This window comes from Pleurodeles waltl, chromosome 8 (assembly GCF_031143425.1).
Source record: "Pleurodeles waltl isolate 20211129_DDA chromosome 8, aPleWal1.hap1.20221129, whole genome shotgun sequence".
NCBI classification, from domain to species: domain Eukaryota; kingdom Metazoa; phylum Chordata; class Amphibia; order Caudata; family Salamandridae; genus Pleurodeles; species Pleurodeles waltl.
In genome coordinates, this window is record NC_090447.1 from 1519191163 (window position 1) to 1519214925 (window position 23763).

Genomic DNA, 23763 nt, shown 5'->3' on the forward strand with positions numbered 1-23763 from the left:
GGGAGCACACCTCGATCAACACAGCATACAAGGACAATGGAACGTACATCAAACAAAACTGCATATAAATCACCTAGAACTTCTAGCAGTTTTTCAAGCACTAAAAGCTTTCCAACCAATAATAGTTCACAAATACATTCTCGTCAAAACAGACAACATGACAACAATGTATTATCTAAACAAGCAAGGGGGGACGCACTCCACGCAGTTAAGCCTGCTAGCACAAAAGATTTGGCGTTGGGCAATTCACAACCAAATTCGCCTAATAGCACAATTTATACCAGGGATCCAAAATCAACTCGCAGACAATCTCTCTCGAGATCACCAACAGGTCCACGAATGGGAAATTCACCCCCAAATTCTGAACACTTATGTCAAACTCTGGGGAACACCTCACATAGACTTGTTTGCGACAAAGGAGAACGCAAAATGCCAAAACTTCGCATCCAGATACCCACACAAACAGTCCCAAGGCAATGCCCTATGGATGAACTGGTCAGGGATATTTGCTTACGCTTTTCCTCCTCTCCCTCTCCCTCTCCTTCCTTACCTGGTAACCAAACTCAGTCAAAACAAACTCAAACTCATATTAATAGCACCAACTTGGGCAAGGCAACCCTGGTACACAACGCTGCTAGACCTATCAGTAGTACCCTGCATCAAATTGCCCAACAGGCCAGATCTGTTGACACAGCACAACCAAAAGATCAGACACCCAGATCCAGCATCGCTGAATCTAGCAATCTGGCTCCTGAAATCCTAGAATTCGGGCACTTACAACTTACCCAAGAATGTATGGAAGTCATAAAACAAGCCAGAAGGCCATCCACCAGGCACTGCTATGCAAGTAAATGGAAGAGGTTTGTTTGCTACTGCCATATTAATCAAATACAACCATTACACACAACTCCAGAACATGTAGTGGGTTACTTGCTTCACTTACAAAAATCTAACCTGGCTGTCTCTTCCATTAAAATACACCTTGCAGCAATATCTGCATACCTGCAGACTACCTATTCAACTTCCCTATATAAGATACCAGTCATTAAAGCATTCATGGAGGGCCTTAGGAGAATTATACCACCAAGAACACCACCTGTTCCTTCATGGAACCTAAATGTTGTCCTAACTAGACTTATGGGTCCACCTTTTGAACCCATGCACTCCTGCGAAATACAGTTCCTAACCTGGAAGGTGGCATTTCTCATCGCCATTACTTCCCTAAGAAGAGTAAGCGAGATTCAGGCGTTTACAATACAGGAACCTTTTATACAACTACACAAGAATAAGGTCGTCCTAAGGACCAATCCTAAATTTTTGCCAAAGGTTATTTCACCGTTCCATCTAAATCAAACAGTGGAACTTCCAGTGTTCTTTCCACAGCCAGATACCGTAGCTGATAGGGCACTACATACATTAGATGTCAAAAGAGCATTGATGTACTACATTGACAGAACAAAAAACATCAGAAAGACTAAACAACTATTTATTGCATTTCAAAAACCTCATGCAGGAAACCCAATATCAAAACAAGGTATAGCCAGATGGATAGTTAAATGCATCCAAATCTGCTACCTTAAAGCTAAACGAAAGCTGCCCATTACACCAAGGGCACACTCAACCAGAAAGAAAGGTGCTACCATGGCCTTTCTAGGAAACATCCCAATGCAAGAAATATGTAAGGCAGCCACATGGTCTACGCCTCACACATTCACCAAGCACTACTGTGTAGCCGTGTTATCCGCACAACAAGCCACAGTAGGTCAAGCCGTATTAAGAACATTATTTCAGACTACTTCCACTCCTACAGGCTGATCCACCGCTTTTGGGGAGATAACTGCTTACTAGTCTATGCAAAACATGCGTATCTACAGCGACAGATGCCATCGAATTGAAAATGTCACTTACCCAGTGTACATCTGTTTGTGGCATCAGTCGCAGTAGATTCGCATGTGCCCACCCGCCTCCCCGGGAGCCTGTAGCAGTTTGGAAGTTACCTTCAACTATTTATATATGTATCATCTCAACCTTAAATAGGTGCATACTTAGTCACTCCATTGCATGGGCACTATTACTACAATTCAACTCCTACCTCACCCTCTGCGGGGAAAAACAATTGAAGATGGAGTCGACGCCCATGCGCAATGGAGACAAAAGGAGGAGTCACTCGGTCCCGTGACTCGAAAGACTTCTTCGAAGAAAAACAACTTGTAACACTCCGGCCCAACACCAGATGGCGAGCTATTGCAAAACATGCGAATCTACTGCGACTGATGCCACGAACAGATGTACACTGGGTAAGTGACATTTTCATTCTGTGCATTAACGGCGCCAGTGGCTAGTGAAATGTTCAGAACGGATAGCCAGCTTTGTGGAGCAAAATGCTTACCAAATACAGACTGAAGAAAGTGTGGTATGGTGTGGTATGGTATGCGTATGCTCTGCTGAGACACGGCGTAAGGTTTGGCACTGTACTGTATTGTACACTTCCAGAAACATGAATAGGGATGATCTGACCTACCTGTGCTAGAGGAACAGTCTCCCACCAAGTCAATTACAGAGCATACAAGAACTTACTGAACACTACCACCAAAATTGTCAGATGTAATGAAGGTGGTGCCTGGCCTCTGCCTAAAAAGACACAAAAACAGATTATCCCACGCCTGGTTCAACCAAAACCTTAATGAAGAAAGGATGAGACTCAGAATTGCCTCCATAACCTCTCATCAAAGGGTGAGAGGTTATGGAGGCACGATCTGTCATCATTGCATCTAAAACAACTATGGGAGCTAAGAACACCTACTAAAAGGTCATATGGAATGCCAAAGCTTCTTTCTTCAGATCTCAACTAGACAAAGCCAAAAAACAGACAGGTAAACTCTTCAAGATTGGATTCTGGGAGAGTTGGTGATTACTGGGCAGTATGTTTGGTAGGCCCAGACACTTACTGTGTCCCAGATCCTTGAACACTGTTGCACCAAACATTCGAGTGCCTTCTACAGTTTTCGTGTCCTTTTAATGGTGGAACAACTCACACAATCTAATGACCTCTCTCACTTCGAGCCTGCCTAGTGACTTGGGCACATTGGCCTAATAGAATGAGCCAAGGCCAGGCAGTAATTTTAATCAACTCTAATCGGGGTCATTTTGTCTGGATTACTTTTGCCAATACAGTCGTGAAGAGGAAATAAAGCAGTGACCTTGTGACGCTCTTTACCACTAGTGAGTCATCCAGTTTCAGTACAAACCAGATGTGTGTTTTGATGTCCGATTCACACAGTTGTGCAAAGTAAATGAAAAAGTGATGCATGAAAAATAACATGGATCCCAGCCATGCTTACTACATTATGCATGATTTGCTTAAAGATGGCACTGTAGAACAGACACCTTTCAGTGCTGCAAAGGAATGTTCCTATTATTCTGTGCTTCTTGCAGGTGATATCGTTGCTACATCTGTGATTTCACAGAGCTTTACCGTTGACGACAAAACATCTTTGCAGCAAGAGATGGAAGGTGAATTAGAAAACACAGGTGAGTCATATGAGATCCTAGCATAAAACCAATGGTTAATATGTATTCCAAATCTTCCTATATTTCCATAGGTTTATTACAATGTCTCACAGCAGTGCTTCACAAATTCTGAAGGACCACGACCCAAGTTTAAGAACAACAAACTTTTGAGACCTAAGGCAGGCAATATTTTTTAAAACGTAAATAAAGCATTCTGTGGTAGCGCAACTGAAATGACCACTAAATACGCACAGACATACAGTTTTACAGATACAACTGTATTGCACATAAATGATGATGCATGGAATTCGGTTTCAGTGAATATTTAGCATTTGTGCATCACCACGTAAAATGTCTTGATTTGTTTTGTTCTTATTAAAATGTTTATATCCATCACACTTTAAAATTATAAAAATGTGCCTCATTTTTGCTTTCCTAACTACTGAGTGTATACAGTTCATTTACACATACATGCATGTTGTTCTGTGTTACAAATCAGTGATATCCTACAGGCTTTCCTTTCACAGTCCCTGTACCCCAGCAAGATTGTCACAAACCACATTACTTTTCTTTCTCTGACTGCAAAGTGGGACGAGTTTGTATACACCAGCCCCCATGTTAAAAAAATAAGCTTCAATTTGTCAGGCATTTGGTGTCTGTCTTTAAAGCACAGCAAATTGGACAAGATAAATACAGAATTTAAAAGCATCTTTTTTTTTTGTTGCCTGGACTTTTGCAACCAGCAAATATCTGCTCATGCCCGACCCACAGTTTGCGAAACACTGTTTTACAGAAAAGGTAGATAATTAAGCAACATGAAAGAGGAGAGAGAGGAGTATTCTGTGGAGGAATTGTATGCCTGAGGTAAAAGGAAGCATTGATAATCATAAAAACAAGTAAATGGCACCCTTGTGAAAAAGATATGGGAGTGACCAGCGCCATGAGATCCCCACGGGTGAGTAGTTGCGCCTTACAAAAACTGATTGATTGATTGACCTCTTCTAAACCTGCATTAGGATAGTTTACTTCTGTGTTCATTAGTTGTTGCTTTCTCATCCATCATGACTTCACTTTGCCTAGTTACTGCTGTGTGATTCTTTTATTTGTTTTATTTTCCCTTACCCCTGAATTCTCTTTTTGTCAGTTATTCATGGGAGCCTGTGTGAGAAACATGTTGCTTTTTTTGCTCATATCCCTTATTGACTTTACTTTCATGCATCAATACCTATTACTCTTCATGTTGTCATGTTTCACATTCTGTCCCTTGTATCAAGCAGCGATATAGGGTAAATTGAAATGTGGCTTTGTATTTTCTGTTCATTATTAACTAGATCTCTAACTTGGTCTGCAGTTTCAGTGGTTGTTCCCTACCCATTGCAGCTGTGCTGTCCTGCCCAGTTTGACTTGTTCCTGTCTGGCTTTGCCTCTTCGTGCCTGTTCTCTGGTTCTAATTCACCCCACCAAATGTCCCTCACAGCATTGCCTCAATAACAGTGGAGCCTTTTAAGGTGATCAGGGTGATCATTGTGTTTCAGATTACCCCCTGCAAAACTGAAGACTCTGTGGCTCGGGGATATGTCCACAGTGTGTGTCACCTCTGCCAAAGATGTCTCCAATTCATTGTCAGTCTACTACGGTGTGGCTGACAGTAGCATCTGTTTCCGGAGTTTAGGAACACACATCTCTTTACATGTACCCCTTGTCAAGAGATGACCTGCAGTACTTCCCTGGTAAAATATGCTCCATCCTGCTTAACTGAAGTCATTACTTACTCAGTATGTTTGTGCATGCATGTGCACTGAGGTGTAGTAGCATGAATGTCATTTGTTTGTGGAGTCCATTTAACAAAATGACTGATCTCCCATGGAGATCCTAATGAATGTTGCACAAAATGATGGTTCTCCTTCAGGTTGTTCTTGATGATGTGCTGCAGTTGCTGGGACCTTGACTCTGAGGCCCCGGAGAATTAGAACATCTGAAAGACCAGTATCTGAGTTCTAGTTTCTCCAAATCTTGTGCTGGGTTTTGCCTGAGCAGTGAGTACCTATCTTTGTTCAGGGAGTCTTACTAATGACTCCTACTCCACACCCACAGTTGATTTAGTGTCTGCTCTCTCATTCCAACAGTGTAGATGACAAGGAGTAAAGCCTGCAAAGATAAACTGTGGTATGATATTGTAAATATTATTATTTTTGAAGGAGATCCAGATTGTTTGGCTTTAGATTCCAGTCAGTGTCCTAACCTGACATAAACATTTGTGGCCTTCAGCTAGTAATTTGTAGTTTGACTACAAATGGTTATCTGTGACCAGCTCAGAGAAGTTTAGCAAAGTAGGACATTATGTGTGGTTTGACCTCAGGGCCAGAACCAGACCGTGATCTGAAAGGAAGATATGTTAATGTTAGATGGGTGTTTTATAGCTTGGACTCTTGTCAGCAGATCTAGCGCAATGGATGTTGTGCTCACAATTGAGACAATGGAGCAACGAGGACCTGGCAACCGATTTGACTATACGCACTGGATGTTGCAGTGTTGGGTTGGGTCTGTTGGCCAGACCCAGCCTAAGAATACCTGTTCATCAAAAGGTTTGAGACTCTGAGGAGAGCAGTCAGGGGTGGAAGTGTGTTGAACCTAGTGTTCTCCGAGGCACTGTTTACAAATTTGTAGGAACTCAAAGCTACATGTATGCTGCCGAGAGGGGCACATGTTTTCTTTTTCATCAAGCTAGGGTGGAGGCTGGAGTTTTGTTGGTCGCCGCAGGTAGCTTTGATTTTTGAAACCAAAGTCCCACAGGTTGCCTTTATTCTGGAAACCAAGTCACACTTTTCCCTTGCTTCCGTTGTCCTTAAAAACATCTACAACTAGGAAAATCTCTCCAGGGCCTCCATTAAAGCCTTTTATCTGCTGCTAAACACTTGGCTAGTGTGGCCAACCTACTTCTCTGCCTCTAGCCTCAAGAATCAACCATTGAGGCACTGCTGTCCCTTTCTAAGGAGAGAAAAACTGGCATTTTCTTCACCTAGGTATTCATGGACCAAACTGGGTGACAAGTAGTTTCCAGTCGGGAACACCTGACCCCACATTGAGCACTGAGAGCAGCTGTCAATACTATGCTTCAGACATCTAGGCTTCTGACATACCTTATTGGACTTGGCAGACATGTTGTTGCGCATAACAGGTCATGCCCAGCACATGTTCCTTCCTTCTCCATGCGTCTGGCAAAACCCTCAATGACCTGTCCAATCTGTACTCTTCCTGGGTCTTACTTATGAGCATCTTCCCTCTAAGTTCACCCTCCGTGTAGGTTGCTCCGGGTGAGGCACCTGATGCCAAATCAGGTCAGTCTCCTTTAAGCGAGTGCAAATACATTATTCTGTAGGAGGTTGTCTGTAGGAAGATTGTGCATATTGAAGCCAGGTGGTACCTAAAACATTGTTTACCAGGGCTATAACTCTTCGGAGGCACTGCTCAAGGACCTTGACTCTGTGTGCAAGCATCCCTAGTGTCTTAGGATTCAGTCAGTCAGTGGTCTTCTACAAACACTCTTTAGATAGGGCCCGGTGTTAAGTGGGACAGTGGAGATAACTTGTTGGTCCACCCCTCTACCCATCCCATAACATGACCAATGGTTACACAGAGGCACATCCTCATCTATATGGAGGAGAACGCTTTATGTGAGTGGTTGAATTCCATCCCGCACAGCATGCTGACCACAGTTAAAACAGCCACCGTCTGTTACGTGGCTGTCAGTGGCAAAAGGATGAGTTCCTTTCTGCCTAACCCTGCTCTTGTATCCTTTGGGATTGCTGTAGTCCTTCTATACAAGTTGCTGCCAGTCTTACTGGGAGTTTCTCACCATGCTTGTTTCAGTCACTGAGCTCAAGTATAGCTTATTCCTATTCTCTTCCGCGCCCAACTTATGCATGTCACTGTCTTCAACAGTTTCACTTTTTAGGAAAATGGGGCGTAGTGATTACTGTTTCCTTGGACTTGATCTCTGTTAGTCTCTTAAGCATTGGTCATGAGGGGATGTGAAGGTTGGGGATCAAGATGAGTGGCTGGAGGTGGGGAAAAAAGATGGGGATGTTTGTCATTTTTTCTAGTAGAGCAACACAGGGATATTATTATTGCCTGAAATGTTTGATTGCGGATCATGCTGATGTTATCCCTATATTGATGCACCTTTGCAGGGTGACAGAATGACATCACACAGGTTAAAATGTATATTCTGGAGCATACAGGGTTTAAACAATCTAAGATTTATTCTTAACTTTGTTCAAAATTGGTGTGACATTGCAGCAGGACGCACATCCCTTTGCTTCTAAATGGGGCCTTTCCAGATGTTTTTCCTTATTAAGCATGCATGCATATTATCCTTCACTATAAAAGATATATACGCTGCCCTGAGGAAGAATGCTAATAGTCATGGGTCTGTTATGTGACCAGTTATTCTTTATGGTCAACATACATGTTCCCGGTTTGAAGTTTCCCAGGTTTATGTAACAGGATTTGGGAGCTGCTCTGTACTGGTCTCTGATACCCTTGGGTCATATTTGTGCTAAATCAAACTATGTAAAGAAATAAAATGTTCAGTGGCATGTTTAGCTGTCGATACACATGCTGTGCATAAGCTCGCCATCTAGTGTTGGGTTCGCAGAAGTACAGTTTGTTTTTCTTCGAAGAAAGTTTTTGAGTCACAGGATTGCGTAACCCCCTCCTCTCGGTAATACTATGCATGGGCATTGAGTCCTTTGTTAGATTGTTTCTCTCCACCGTCAAGTTCGGACATATGTTCCTCTCGCTCCGAGTTCTCTGCTCCATACAGTTTAAATCGGTATTCTTTCTGTCTTACTATCATCGTCTGTATCGTTTACAATCGCATATTCTTTAAAAATTTAACTTTTGCTTCCATTTCCATACTCTGAATCGAATTTTTCAATTCTTTCGGGCACAAAGAGGGCCTCTCGGTCCCTCTTCGGGCCTACCTCTTCCACATGGTATCGAAGAATGCAGCCCTAATGGAACGTACTCCATTCCCGTTTTGCCCTCGATGCCATTCAGTTTCCACACACCGAAGAAATTGTCCAATGGAAATGGCATCTCAACATCGAGATGATACACCGGACATCTTCGACAATGAGCATGTGAAAGAAGACTTGGAACAAGAGGGGGGCCATCTACGTTCAAGATTCGGACTCTGATGTGCAATCGGACATCGAGAGTCAACCATTACAACCAGCACAAACTGTACGTAAATAGCCCCCATTCCCACCAGACACGGCAACAACAGAAGATGTCACTGTTCCGCCACTGCCTTCCAGCCATGGTCGGAGCCGCAAAACGTATTCAGATGCCTCGCATACCAGCTCAACACCGAAAAAAGCCAAAGATAAATCTTCGGCATCAACCTCCATTTTGGCACCGACAGAACTGAAAATACATGGTGCTTCCGTGCCGACCACTTCGGCACCAAAAAAGAGACAACAGTCAACTAATGTTTCGGAACATTTTCCATCCACAATAACCTTCGGAACCGAAAACGTCATAAAAGACTTTCAGTGACTCTGGGCAGTCTATAACAACCCCTACATCACAGGTGGAACCAATATTAGAGGTTATAGATGGTAGATAGTGCCAACTTCAAATTCGACAAGGAACAGTGCGGATTATAACATCACCTCCGCTACCTTTAAAAATGAAATTAACTTTCCAAGAGAGTCTTGATACCTCTTCGCCTCTAAAAAAAAAAAAAAGACTACAAAAGACAAGACTTATTTTCGTACCCAAACTTGTCCACCTTCACCTACTTCTCCAGAACCTACTCCTCCACCAACATCTCCCCCTCCTTCAGGGTTCACACCACCACCTGGTGGGTCTCAAGGTATAGGGGATGTATTACATGAACAGGACCCATGGGACGAGTGCCATCCGGAACCTATTACACCAAATGATCCAGATCTTTACCCAGCTGGACTTTCACCACCTGAGGATTCCACCTCATATCAACTGGTTATAGCCAGAGCAGCGGCATTTCACAATGTACATATGTACACGGATCCAATAGAGGAGGATTTTTTATTTAACACCATTGGCACAACACATAAGGAAAGTCAGTTCCTTCCAATGCTTCCAGGCATGCTCAGACACGCTGAAGAAATATTCAAAGAGCCTGTTAGAGCAAGTGTATCACTTCCAGAGTTGATAAAAAGTACAAGGCTGCACCCACTGATCCTTTATACATAAAAACACAAATCCTCCAGACTCTGTTGTTGCTTCTACTGCACGCAAAAGGGCTAATAGCCAATCAACAGGAGACACCCCTCCTCCTGATAAAGAGAGTAAAGAATTCGATGCAGCAGGGAAAAGAGTGGCAGCTCAAGCAGCCAATCACTGGCAAATTGCAAATGCACAAGCTTTGCTGTCCAGATATGATAGAGCTCACTGGGATGCTGTGGAGGAACCTTTACAATACCTACCAGAAGAACATCGTCAAAGAGGGGAGAGGAGAAATTGTAAATGAGGGACAAACAATTGAAAACCACTCCATTAGATGTGCGTCTGATGCTGCTGATACAGCAGCACGCAGTATTGACACGTGTCATCATAAGGCGCCATGCCTGGCTTAGTTGTTCAGGGTTTAAACAGGCGGTACAACAGGCAGTTTTAAACATGCCTTTGATAAAGAGGATTTATTTGGTTCACAAGTGGATACCACACTTGAAAAATTAAATAAAGATAATCAAACTGCCAAAGCTATGGGAGTCTTACAAGCCAGCACACACAGGGGTACTTTTCGTCGTGCAGTATTTGCAAGAGGATTTAGATCATAATTTCAAGAACATTCCACAAATCAAACTAAACCTACCTCTCCATACACCAGATGTTACTTTAGAGGATCATATAGAGGAATCAATATTAAGGGAAGAGGAAAAGCATATACATCCAGAGGTTCCTCATCCGTCATTAAACAATGTTTTGAAACAAACAATACTAACACACACTACTCCTGTGGGGAGAAGATTACAACTCTTTTACTCCCAATGGACACAAATTACCACAGATCAATGGGTACTTCAAATCATCCAAAATGGTTATTTTCTGGAGCTCATTTCCACTTCACCAAATATACCTCCTCGTACTCAAAGACTCACAAGATCATATCACTCTTCTCAAAGAGGAAGTACACTCCCTTCTTCTAAAAGGGGCTATAGAACCAGTACTATTACAATAGCAAGGAACAGGAGTTTACTCCCTTTATTTTCTAATCCCCAAAAAAGACGGATCTCTCAGACCAATATTAGCTCTCAGACCCTTAAACCTCTACATCCTATCAGAACACTTTCATATGGTCACTCTTCAGGATGTTATTCCCCTATTACAACTAGGCGACTTCATGACAGCGTTAGACCTAAAGGACGCTTACTTTCACATTCCCATACATCCCGCACACCGCAAATATCTAAGATTTGTAGTTGCAGGAAAACATTACCAATTCAAAGTATTACCAGTCCGAGTCAAAACTGCTTCCAGAGTATTCACAAAATGTCTCGCAGTGGTTGCAGCACATCTCAGAAGAAAACAAATTCATGTTTTCCACACAGTGTCAAAAACACACCCAAACTACAATTTGTCTCCTACACTCTCTGGGGTTCACCGTAAACTACATAACATCCCATCTGCAACCTCTCCAAATACAACCCTATCTGGGAGCTATCCTCAGTACGCAATTAGGAATAGCATTTCCAAACCCAACCCGAGTCCATGCTTTTCCGACATTAATTGCTACATTAAAACAGAACCAAACATACCCTGTAAGAACTGTTATGAAACTGTTAGGGATGATGGCATCTTGCATTGCCATATTGCCCCATTCCAGACTTCATATGTGTCCTCTTCAACAATGTCTCTCTCGTTAATGGTCTCAGGCACAGGGTCAAATGAAAGATCATATAAACCAAATAAGTACACTGTTCCAGACTAAGTAAACACAGGGGACTAGAGAGGACTGCAGTGAAATCGTTGTAGGGGTGCCCTCAAGCATCACATAAGGATGTCAAGCATCATCATCGGGCTAACCCCTCGCCGGACTGGCACTGCAATGTCCGACGGGCCTCCAACCGAAGGATGGGGGCTCTTCAACCAAAAAGATGTTTAATCAAAGTCTGCAGCCCATATTGACAGGGGAAAGAAAGGAGAGACAAGAATCTAAAATTGGCTCTAAACCTCATAATAATTTTAATACTTTCAATAAGGGTTAGGCCAAGGTTAAAAACACAACTCAGAGTATTCAGGAGAACAATGTTCCCAATACTCCTTCAAAACTAGGGAGGAGGCAAATTGTTTGCTCCTAACATATGGTCGACATGTTTCGCGCCCTCACGGTCACACATGGATCCACTGGCGCTTCATCAGGACCGATAACATTTTACTTCTCCATGTAAAAACAAGACAATAAATGCTGGAAGGTCACTTACAGTCTGCCGATCTATTGTGTATGTCAGTCAAGTGATAAGTCGCCCATCCCATGTAGGTAACGGGCATCATAGGGACGCGTAAAACCTCTTACCCAAGGAGAGTACTTTCCACTTCTCCTCGAGGTCCGTCTTGAACCTGCCCGAGGTCGCGTTCCTGGAAAACGAAAGATCTACTGTTATTGGACTGCCAGACTTACCCCTCTCTACATTGGTGGAATATCACAAACCTCATGAAAGGGCGGCTCATTGTAGACAGTGCCTCAGATTACTCTCGCAACAGATGCCTCAAACACCGGTTGGGGAGCTCATCTCCTCAACCTAACTATTCAGAGAATATGGGACAATACTCATCGGTCTCTTCATATCAATTACCTGGAACTGCAAGCAGTATTATTTGCAATGAAAGCATTCCTTCCACAATTGCACCACAAGACAGTGTTGATACATACAGACAGCATGACTTCTATGTACTGTCTTCAAAAATCAGGTGTGGGGGACACAATCTCATCAACTGTCCCATCTTGCACAAACAATATGGAAATGGGCGATTTGTCACCACATTCACATAGTGGCACAATATCTCCCTGGGACAGACACCACTTAGCAGACCTACTAAGCAGGATGTAGCAACAAAAACACAAGTGGAAACTCCACCCTCAGGTCTTTCAACACTACTTCAAAAAGTGGGGAACACCTCAAATAGACCTGTTCACAACATATCAAAACAAAAATGCCAAAACTTCTCCCCCAGGTACCCACACCCTCAGTCCATGGGCAATGCTCTGTAGATGAGTTGGTCAGGGATATTTGCTTACGCTTTTCCCCCTCTCCCACTCTTACCGTTTCTAGTCCGGAAGATAAAACAATCTTCCCTCAACATGATCTTAGTGGCCCCTACTTGGTCATGTCAACCATGGTACACACCACTTTTGGAACTCTCAGTTGTTCCACATCAAAAACTTCCCAACAGACCAGATCTCCTGCCACAAAAACAGGGCCATATAAGACATCCAAATCCTGAATCACTCAACCTAGTGATACGGCTCTTGAAGTCATAGAATTTGGATGTTTATAGTTACCACAGGAATGTATGGAGATCCTTAAACAAACATGCAAACCTACAACTAGACAATGTTATGCGGCAGAATGGAAACGATTTGTTTGTTATTCTCAAACAAAAAGCGTTGACCCTCTCAAACCAACAGTACAAGACATTGGACAATATTTATTACACTTACAAAAAGCAATTTTAGCTTACACATCTATTCGTTTACATTTAGCCGCCATAGCTGCATGTCTTCAAAATAGGCAACATATTTCTTTGTTTACAATTCCAGTTATTAAAGCATTTATGGAAGGACTAAAAAGAATGATTCCACCAAGAATTCCTCCAGCTCCATCTTGGAATCTTAACATTGTACTCACAAGGCTCATGGCACCACCGTTTGAGCCACTTAACTCCTGCTCCCTACATTCCTTTCATGGAAAGAAGCCTTTTTAATCGCTATCCCCTCCCTTAAACTTGTCAGTGAGCTCCAGGCTTTATCTTTAGAAGAACCCTTCTTTCGAGTTCATAAAGAAAAAATTGTGTTGAGAGCACATCAAAAATTCCTACCAAAAGTAATTTTGCAATTCCATATTAATCAAACAATAGAATTATCAGTTTTTTTCCCACAACCAGATTTGGTAGCAGAAAGAGTTCTACATACTCTAGATGTTAAAATAGCTCTCATGTACTATATAGAACACAACATTTTAGGAAAACAAAACAACTTTTCTGGCTTTCTCCGTACCACATAAAGGAGATCCTAAATCTAAAACAACTATAGCCAGATGGATATTCAAATGCATTCAGACTTACTAAACGACAATTACATATACCATCTAGAGCACACTCCACTAGGAAAATAAAAGTGCATCTATGGCATTTTTAGGTAACATACATACAGCAGATATTTCTAAAGCAGCAACATGGTCTACACCACACACATTTACAATACATTATTGTGTAGCTGTCTTTGCAAGCAACAAGCAAATGTTGGACAAGCTGTACTTATACCACTTTTTTCAAACAATTGCATCACCTGCACACTAGCCACCGCTTTATGAGGGACTGCCTTAAAGTCTATGCCCAGCATGTGTATCTATAGCTACACATGCCATTGAACGGAAAATGTGACTTACCAGAAGACATCTGTTCATGGCATGTGGTGCTGTAGAATCACATGCGCCCTCCCTCCCTCCTCCGACATGTGTAGACGTTGCAATTTAGTCTTATATAAATAATGTACATATGTAAATACATAGCATGGACATCTTTTCTATCCCACTCACTATTTTTCACTAATTCACTTTCCTGCTTGCAGAGAAACAATCTAACAAAGGACTCGATGCCCATGCGCAGTATTACCTAGAGGAGGAGTCACTCGATCCTGTGACTCAAAACATTCTTTGAAAAAAAACATATTGTACTACTCCTAACCCAAAACTAGATGGCAAGCTTATGCACAGAATGTGAATCTACAGCACTACATGCCACGAACAGATGTCTACTGGTAAGTAACATTTTCCTTCTGTATTAGCTTGTGTATTCGTTTTTATCAAATGTAAGCACGAAAGGCTGATTAAATTCCAGATCATATTTGAACCTACAACCGTCAGGTTAAATCTGGTAAATACAGAACTCTCTAGTTCCTTCAATAGTATGAAAAGGCTTCCTAGAGTTCATTACCATGGATGAGCTCTGTAGTAGTATTTGCATCCAGAGTCAGTCTCTGTCTCATCTCCCTTTATCAGGCAGTGCAGATATGTACATATCAAAGCTTCTTTAACAATGAGTCAGACAGTAAGTTCTCTGCACTGTAATCCTGCATTACAGAGGAGATGATGGACTCTTTACATGACCCTGCTACATAAGAATAAAAAAGTCTGCATTCCAGCACAGTGGGAGCGCAGCCAGTACACATTTCTTCTTTATGCTCCTCGAAACAGTTATTATTTTATCTCTTATTCCGAGGTTTGCAGCTTGGCGTCAGACACAGATTGTGCAAGAGGTAATCACCACACTCTACCTCTGTTGTGGTCTAAAGTGTGCTAACTCCTACTGTTGCTGATATTGTGGTGATAATCAGTGTATTTCCTGAGGATGGCGCACTATGTGTGTGCTTGGTCACATCCACTCATGAACCTCTCCTCATTGAATGTCTAAGTTCATGGAATATGTTTTATCGTGGCACATCCTAATACAAAAGGCAAGAAGAGCTCATGTTATATATTGTCCTGAAATATCATTCAATTGAGTGTTGCTGTGCAGAGCCTTCAGGAATAACATTTAAGTCAGCACAGGAGATATTTTTAGAAACTAAGTCCCATCTTACAAATTCCCCCCTTTCCCTGCCTCTCCAACTCTCCCACCCTCTTGATCCATACTGTAAAAGAATGGGAAAGAAGGGAAAGTGATATATCCTGATGTAAGACATCCTTGAGTCACCGGGGAACACGTATAATGATGGATGTAGTTTGACTCTAGCAATGTTGACGTGTTTTGGTCAGGTGCAGCTTTCTCAAGTACTTGGGGCAAGTGACTTCTCTATAAACCTCAAACATAAAGTCAGTGCATTGTCCCATATCTTTCGGAATTCTGTTTCACTGTGTTATAGGTATGCTATGGGTTTCTCCATTCCCAACAGGTTTCATAGCTGTCGTAGCCACTCCCTGTATTCTGGGGATCTCTTATTACCCCAGTCTGCTGCTATTGACTGGTTGGCGGCACACAGTGTCCTAGTTGTAGCCTTACCTCCGTGTGATCTTAATGGGTGTATCAGTAAGTTATGTAAGCCTAATAAGACATATGCTGTGAATCTCAAAATAGCAGTCTGGAATATGGTATCTATGCTTTTGAGCACTCCCTCCTAGTATTGGGTCAGCTTAGGGCAGTCCCACAAGATCTATGTCAGTGTCGCCGCCCAGGAGCAGTTCCTCTAACGTGGGGATTGTGACCAGGTGCCATTTATGAATATGTTTTGGTGTGTAGTACCAGTAATGCACCATCTTTATGAGGGCTTCCCCACCTGTACTGCTAGTGACCAAGTTCTAGATTCAAGTGTAGATGTCCATCCACTCCCTATCCCTCAGAGGTCAGCCTGGTTCCAATTCCCATCTCCTCTGGGCTGGGGACCAGGCTGTGTTTTGCTGGTGGCATAGGTGTTTATAGATACCTGAGAGGACATGCTTGTCGTCATGGCTTGTGAGCTACTGCTCAAATGGAGTTAGGGGTCTATTAGCTGCAGCTTTCATTGTAGGGTTGCTTGGCCCAGAGTAGTATTTGCAGATGGCATAGATGTTCTGTCTCCAGGAAGTTGTCACGTTTCATTTGCTCTAATAATGCAAATACTCAAGTAAGGAAATAATCACCAACAGTGTTCCAGTTGGCTTGTTGCCTGGGTAGAAAAGCTGAACTCCTCCTCACCACACACACACACACACACACACACACACACACACAGACCCCACCCGCACGCTGCTGGGGTAAAGTCTGGGCTGTTCAATATTGGGGTCATAGGTGATGGGATCGTTGTTAGTTGTATGACTGTTGCAATCCTATCCCATACTTCTAAGGTGAACTTCACTACTAGGGACACATACACACCCTGTGGCATACGCTTTTTCGCCAACCCTGAGGTTTTCCAAATGTGTATGTCGACATCTGCTTGGTCCATGAAGCACAAATGTTTTTTAGTAGGGGAGCAGTGCCACTCCACAATATAACAGAGCTGCACCGCCTCATACTAGTGCGCGAGGCAGGGAACTCCTACGCCCCTTTCTTTCTTCGATTATCTGGTGTGTCCTGTGTTTTGCTATTAGCGGTTTCTTGCACTCCCAGATGAAGTGGTTGATGCATTGCTGTAGTTTACCTATCATTCCCACCAGTTGGGATATTGGAATGGTATGCATAATGTAAAGTATTTGATGGAGTGGGGCTCATCTTGACTGCCTGTATACAGCTCAGTTGTGTCAGTCGCCTGTGCCCCCAGCTCTAGACCAGCTCACGGGCGGCCCTAAGCACCTCATTATAGTTAAGTCAAAGTGTGACAGTTTTGTCTATGGTGGGACAGGGTTTGATGCCCAAGTATTGTATGTGTTATTGTGTCCACAGTAGTGAGAATGTCCGCTGTAGCGTTTCCTTAAGTTCTTGGGATGCATTAATGCTCAAGATTTGAGATTTAAGTGTATTCATTTTAAAGCAAAATGTTTTCCCAAAACTGCAGCTCAGGGAGTAGCGCTAGGATGGTGATGTAAACAGACCCATTGTCCTCAATTACGTCATCGCCATATAGTATTATTTTGTGTTGATGCCCCACAAAGTGTACTAGTTTAATGGTTTGGAGATGTCTTACCCTCTCTGCCAACGGTTCCACGTATAGTTCGAACAGGTGGTATGATCAGGGGCACCCCTGTCTTAGGTCCGTGGTCACCTCAAATGGACATGAATATTGACTGTTCACCCTGACTCTAGCAGTGAGGGTGGCATACCTGCTAAATATCCACTTCCTGAATCTGGGGCCCCACTCCCACCTTACCTAGAATGCTTGCCAAGTATGGCGTGGGGAGAGGGAGCACCTACTCCTCTGCCGTCTTGGACACTCTGTCAACCGTCCATGTTTAGTCCACATGCACATATATTTACTAACATCCTAGGTCACTCCTGGAGAAAAACAGATATATGCCGCCACCTCACAATGTAAGAGTATATGCATGCTGGAGTTCTAAAAAAACATTCTGTTTTTTTTTTATCAGTTCAGAATGATTGAATGATTATTGTTGAGAGGGTTGCTCTGTCATTCTGTTGCTTCTTTCAATACTAAGCTCTAAAACTCATAGTGCTTTGGTTTTAAAAACTTAGGCCCCGGGGACTACAACATCAACCCCTGCAGTTACTGTAACACCCCTGTCCCACAGGGAGCTCCTTTTTACCCGTGGCATTTATAACTGTGAGACAGACAGCCTAATAAAGTTTTTAAGTAATTGCTGCTGCTACCAATGTGAGGCCTTTTTTTGGATTCTGGGAGAGTCGGTGGTTACTGGGCAGTGTCAGTGGTGGGCACTGTCACTAATGGTGTCCCAGTGCAATGAACAGTGTTGCACTAAACCTCAGCTGCTTAATTGCACCCTCCTTGGAGATTGAAAAAGTCAAAGTGTTAGTATCTTGGTTATCAAAAAAGAGTGCAGCAGTATTTGTGGTCCTCTCAATCCGCTGTTAGACAATTGTACCATACTGGGATTGTGCTGTAACCACTCTCATCCATCCAGCTCAGAAAATCCCCAAAGAAGAGTGTCGAACAGGAATTTGTTTGTGTTTATGAAGCAGAGACATCATATTGGGGAGGTCACATTTGCCACCTATTTGCTGTCTCTACTGATTGCTATTTGGTGGACTGGAAATTCAAGTCATCAGACTTTCATTTGTTCAGGGCATCTCATACTTTTCACACTTAGGCCTCAATACAAATGTGTTAGACAACTAGGAGAAGTCCAAATAGGCAACTGTTTTCGTGTCCATTTAGTAGTGGACCTACTATCAATGTCTGATGAGAACTATTGAATGATATGGGTACATTGGTCTAATAGAATGAGCCAAGGCCAGGCAGAACTTTAAACATGACTCTAATCTGGGTCGTCTTATCAGAATTACTTATGCCAACATAAGCAGGAAATACAGTAGTGATCTAATAATGCTCTTTTCCACAGAGACTCTTGCTGTATTAATCTGAATTGTGTGTGTTTTGATGTCCTGTGCACACAGTTATCTGTAAAGTAAATGATAAAGTGACGCATGAAAATGAACATGGATCCCACCCACACTTATTACATTATGCAGAATATGCTTACAGATGGCATTGCAGAACAGTCACCATTCAGTATTTCATCCACTTCTGCGTGTACTCTGGTGAAATTTCATAGGATTGTTCTTATTATTCTTTGTTTCTTGCAGGTGACATTGTTGCTTCATCTGTGATTTCAGAGAGCTTTACAGATGACAACAAAATACTTTTCAAGCAAGAGACCGAGGATGAACAAGGAAACGCAGGTGAGTGATATGAGATCCTAGCATACGATTGTTGGTTAAAATGTATTCCTAGCCTTCCTGAATTTCCAAAGATGTATTAGACTGTCTTACAGAACAGGCAGATGTCTCAGCTCTTAATTCAGAAAACATGAAAGAAGAGAGAGGATTGTTTTGTAGGGCATTTGAACTCTGAGATAGAAGGAAGCGTTGATAATCTTCAAAGCAGGTAAATGGCATCCTTGTGAAAAAATATGGAAATTACCTCCTTTAAACCTTGTTAGAAATTGGGTCTCTAGTTGGCAGAAGTATGTACCCAGTCAAAGTAGGGACCATAATCCTAGTCAGAAACACAACCTAAATTAACCTGTCCTCACCCTCTGGTAGCTTAGCACAGAGCAACACACAGTTGCAACAATGCAATGATAACACCATAAGAAGGATTCCACACTGGTTTAGAAAAATGGTTAGTTTTAGCATAAAAATATGACCAAAAAGATACAAATCCAGTCGGTATAAAGAGAACTGTTCACTCTTGCAGTGGTTTAGCTGAATTACTGAACTCCGGTAATGCAGGTAGAAATGGGATATGCTTGTGTGTCTCTTAGAAATTATATGATAGAATCCTCAGCTGCTCTTCGCTCTTGAGAGCAATCAGGTTTGAATGAAAGCAGCGGGGAGAAATGCTGCGTCAGGTTGCAGGGATGTGGTGCCCTGGCCGGCACTTCTTGTGGTGGTGCGAGAAGAAAGGTCGTCGAGTCCATAGCCAGTACTGGTGCTGGAGTTTGGTGAGTGAACTATGGCTTTTAGTGTTGACACGACTTCAGCGGGGGGAGGCTCACAGGACGCAGTGAAGCGAAACTGCCAGCGACACATTACGCTTCTGTGGGATAATCCGGCCCCCAAATCCCTCCGTACATGCAGGAAGGCAGCTGTCACCGTCAGGTGTACTGTCCATTGCTCCAAGCTCTCCTCCCAAGTGTGCAGCCCCATGGCCAGCCTTGGTCAGATACGCTATGGGGGCGGCTGTGCAGCTCTTTTTGGTTGGTGAGAAGGAAGGTTCCTCTTCTCTGGTCAGGCCGCAGCCTCACAGGCTCACACTGTGCTGGTTGCAGGAAGACACACTGCAATTCAGCGCGCACCAGCTAGGAGACGATCCACTCTCTGGATAGGTTGGTGCACCACAGCTTTATGAGAGGTGCACAAGGGAAGGTCATTGATGTCCCTGGGACCTTGCAAAGAAGAGGGGGACAAGTCAACAGGCCCCTGGTATCACCCTGGAGTTGAGGATAGTTTTGCAATCCTTTAGGTAGAGATCAGCAGGTAGCAGGGCAGCACAACAGGGCAGAGCAGCAGTTGCTGGGAGCAGTCAGATCTGGCAGAGTGGCGATCCTGGCCCACAGCAGTCTTTACTCCAGCAGAATTTCCTTGAGTCCAGCAATGTACTAAGTTGAGTGGGTCAGAGACCCAGTACTTATGCTAGAGAGTGCTTTTGATGTGGGGGATGACTTCAAAAGGCTTCTGTGAAGTACTCTGGTTCCCCCTTTTAGCTCAACCCTTGTTTCAGACTTAGTGGGTAATCGGCCATTTGTGTGGGCTCTGGCCACTATCTTTTGAGATGTAAGTGGGGTCCCTTCCCAACCTCCTCCCCAGGAAGACACATCAGTGTGCAGATGAATGCAGATGCAGCTGTCACAATGTCCTTTCCTCGGGATCTGCACGCCGCTGAACAAAAGGCCCACCTCCCGGCATCGCCAACTCAGAAAGCTATTATAGCACAGAGTTATGATAAAGCCAGGCGAGGGGAAGGGAAATAGGGTAGGGAACTGCAGGGAGAGAGAACTGAAAAGGAAAATGGGTACAACAGATGTGTATTAATCTTTTATTACAACAGTAATGTGTAATTATACTCTTAGACAAAGGCATCTCCATGGTTGCGAGTTGAGACCCTTAAGAACTGGGCATAGCCCTTCTTTGAATCATAAAGCAAGAACATTAACTCACAATTCTATCTATGGACAAAGGCGTCCCTGCAATAGTAAGGTGAGACCCTTATGGATAGGGTGTGGCCCTTCTTTGAATCATAAAGCAAAAACATTTATTCACAATTCTATCTATGGACAAAGGCGTCCCTGCAATAGTAAGGTGAGACCCTTATGGATAGGGCGTGGCCCTTCTTTGAATCATGAGGCAAGAACATGAACACACAGTATACTTATGGACAAAGGCGTCTCTGCAATAGCAAGTTGAGACCCTTATGGATAGGGCATGGCCCTTCTTTGAATTATGGAACAAGAACAATTGGTAAAATCATGATACCTCAGGATGGCATGAGCTTTAGGCAGAACTGGGCATGGCCCTTCTCTGAATCATAGAACAAGAACAGTGATCGAGCAACAATTATACTTTTCACCCTAAGAACATCAAGCCTCTGCATTGGGATTTCAACAAGGCTTAAACATGTATTTCACATATCACACTTCCAAAAGAAATGAACTACAGCTTGCTTTCTATTCGTGAATAAAGCGCCTTCATTTTGGTAACTCAAAACGCTTTTCGCTTCAAGGCCTTAAGCGCTTTCCTCCTCGTGTTTGAAACGCTTTCTCTAATCCCAGAAATGCTTTGGTCTTCGTGCTTTGAAGTGCTCTGATTTCCATGTGTGAAATGCTTTCTCTTAATGTCTGAAATGCTTTGGCCTTCGTGCTTTGAAGCGCTTCGGTTTGCACGTGTGAAACGTCTTCTCTCAATGTCTGCAATACCTTGGCCTTCGTGCTCTGAAGCGCTTTGCTTTCCGTGTGTGAGATGCTTTCTCTTAATGCCTGAAATGCTTTGGCCTTCGTCCGCTGAAGCGCTTTTCTTTCCATGTGTGAAACGCTTTCTCTTAATGCCTGAAATGCTTTGGCCTTCGTGCTCTGAAGCACTTTGCTTCCCGTGTGTGAAACACTTTCTCTTAATGTCTGAAATACCTTGGCCTTCTTGCTCTGAAGTGCTTTGCTTGTCCTGCCAAGGGCACTCCCCTCGTGTGGACCAAAGATGCCTTGCTCGTTGTGCTAAAGGGGCGCTTTACCTTTGGAAGTAACAACCCCCTTCAAGATTTGGCTCATCAAGACCTTAACACTACGAGTACGACCTACTCGTATCTGAATTCACCAGGGAACAAGGATGCTCCGGTTTGCTGCCACTCTGCCATTCAGGAATCTGCTTTTCCTCAGAGGAACCTCCACGAGGTCTGACTGCATCGAGGTCTTCAAAATAGTGAGCAATGTGCTTGGGTGTGGCTGGACTTTATAGAGCTGCCACACCCCAAGATGGCCGCTGCCTCTAGAAACATGGGAAATGTAGTCCTTTCATAGAATAGCACTGATAAGTGCATATTGTCCATCAATGTCCTGACCCTGCAGCTACATGAGCTTTACCACAGGGCAGGAGATGCTGATGACCACTTTTAGAACAAGAGGGGATGACAAGAGGTGCGCATGAAGCACCGCAAATACGCGCAGCAGAGTTTCGGGCGGGACCTGAACTGCGCACACCCTTATTCCTGATAGCTGAGTATCCTGTGTTGTGGTTGTCTGAAGGGAATGCACAAGTGTTGCTGTCACCTAGCCCAGGCCAGATGTGTATGGGAGATAGGCTGTAGTCACACAGGACAGTAAGGGCAGAAAAATTCCCACCTTGTAAAAGTATCTAAACAAAACAGGTGCACGTACTGACCTTATTTCCAGTAAATATATGTTCGATGGCATATGTTGCTGCAGATACACATGTTTAGCACAGTCCGCTGCCTGGTGTTGGGCTCGGAGTATTACAAGTTGTTTTTCTTCGAAGAAGTCTTTTTTGGTCACGGGACCGAAGGACTCCTCCCTCTTCGGCTCCATTGCGCATGGGCGTCGACTCCATCTTAGATTGTTTTTTTCCGCTGTCGGGTTCGGACGTATTCCTTTTCGCTCCGTGTTTCGGTTCGGAAAGTTAGTCAGAATCTCGGAAGAAAGCGTTGGTATTGTTCCGTTCGGTATCGGGATAGTTAGGTACATCGACACCGATCATCGGAAGACTTTAGGGTAGCTTCGATCCCCCATCGGGGCCTGGTCGGCCCGACCGCGTGCGACATCGAAGCCGATGGAACGGACCCCGTTCCGTTTCTGCCCAAAATGTCACAGTAAGTATCCTTATACAGATCAGCACTTGGTCTGTAACTTGTGCTTGTCCCCCGAGCACAAGGAGGATACCTGTGAGGCCTGTCGAGCCTTCCGGTCCAGAAAAACACTCCGGGACCGAAGAGCCAGGCGTCTACAAATGGCGTCCACGCCGACAAAACAACGTTTCGACGACGAAGAGGAAACATTCTCGGTTCCGGACTCAGAATCCGGAGACTCCGACGTCGAACAACAACAAACAGTGAGTAAGACGTCGAAAATAAAGACCATCGAAAAAACAAAAGCCCAGGGGACGCCACTGCCAACAGGCCATGGCTCGACCCATAAAACAGGCGACCCGTCGAAGGCGCCGAAAAAGGGCACGCCCATAGCGAAGACACCCGACTCCGGTCGAGGGACCGCCATGGAGCAACCTCGGAGCCGAGATAGCGGCTCCGAGAAGCAAAACAAGATGCCGGCACCGAAAAACATCGGCACCGAGACACACTGCCGAAAGCCACAAAAATTCAGTCAGTACCGAAGCCGAAAAAAGATTCTCTCTCGGCGCCGAAAAGTTCCA

General features: G+C 43.7%; 1 protein-coding gene across 3 annotated transcripts in view; it reads left to right on the top strand.

Moving 5' to 3' along the window:
- Window positions 1–23763, top strand: part of LOC138248866 (zinc finger protein 25-like) — a 135966-nt gene that overhangs the window by 53777 nt on the left and 58426 nt on the right. For all 3 annotated transcript variants that reach the window (XM_069202827.1, XM_069202826.1, XM_069202828.1), the window contains 2 exons: window positions 3436–3531; window positions 18976–19071. In XM_069202827.1, the coding sequence (XP_069058928.1) occupies window positions 3436–3531; window positions 18976–19071 (192 nt within the window). The remainder of the gene's footprint in view (window positions 1–3435; window positions 3532–18975; window positions 19072–23763) is intronic.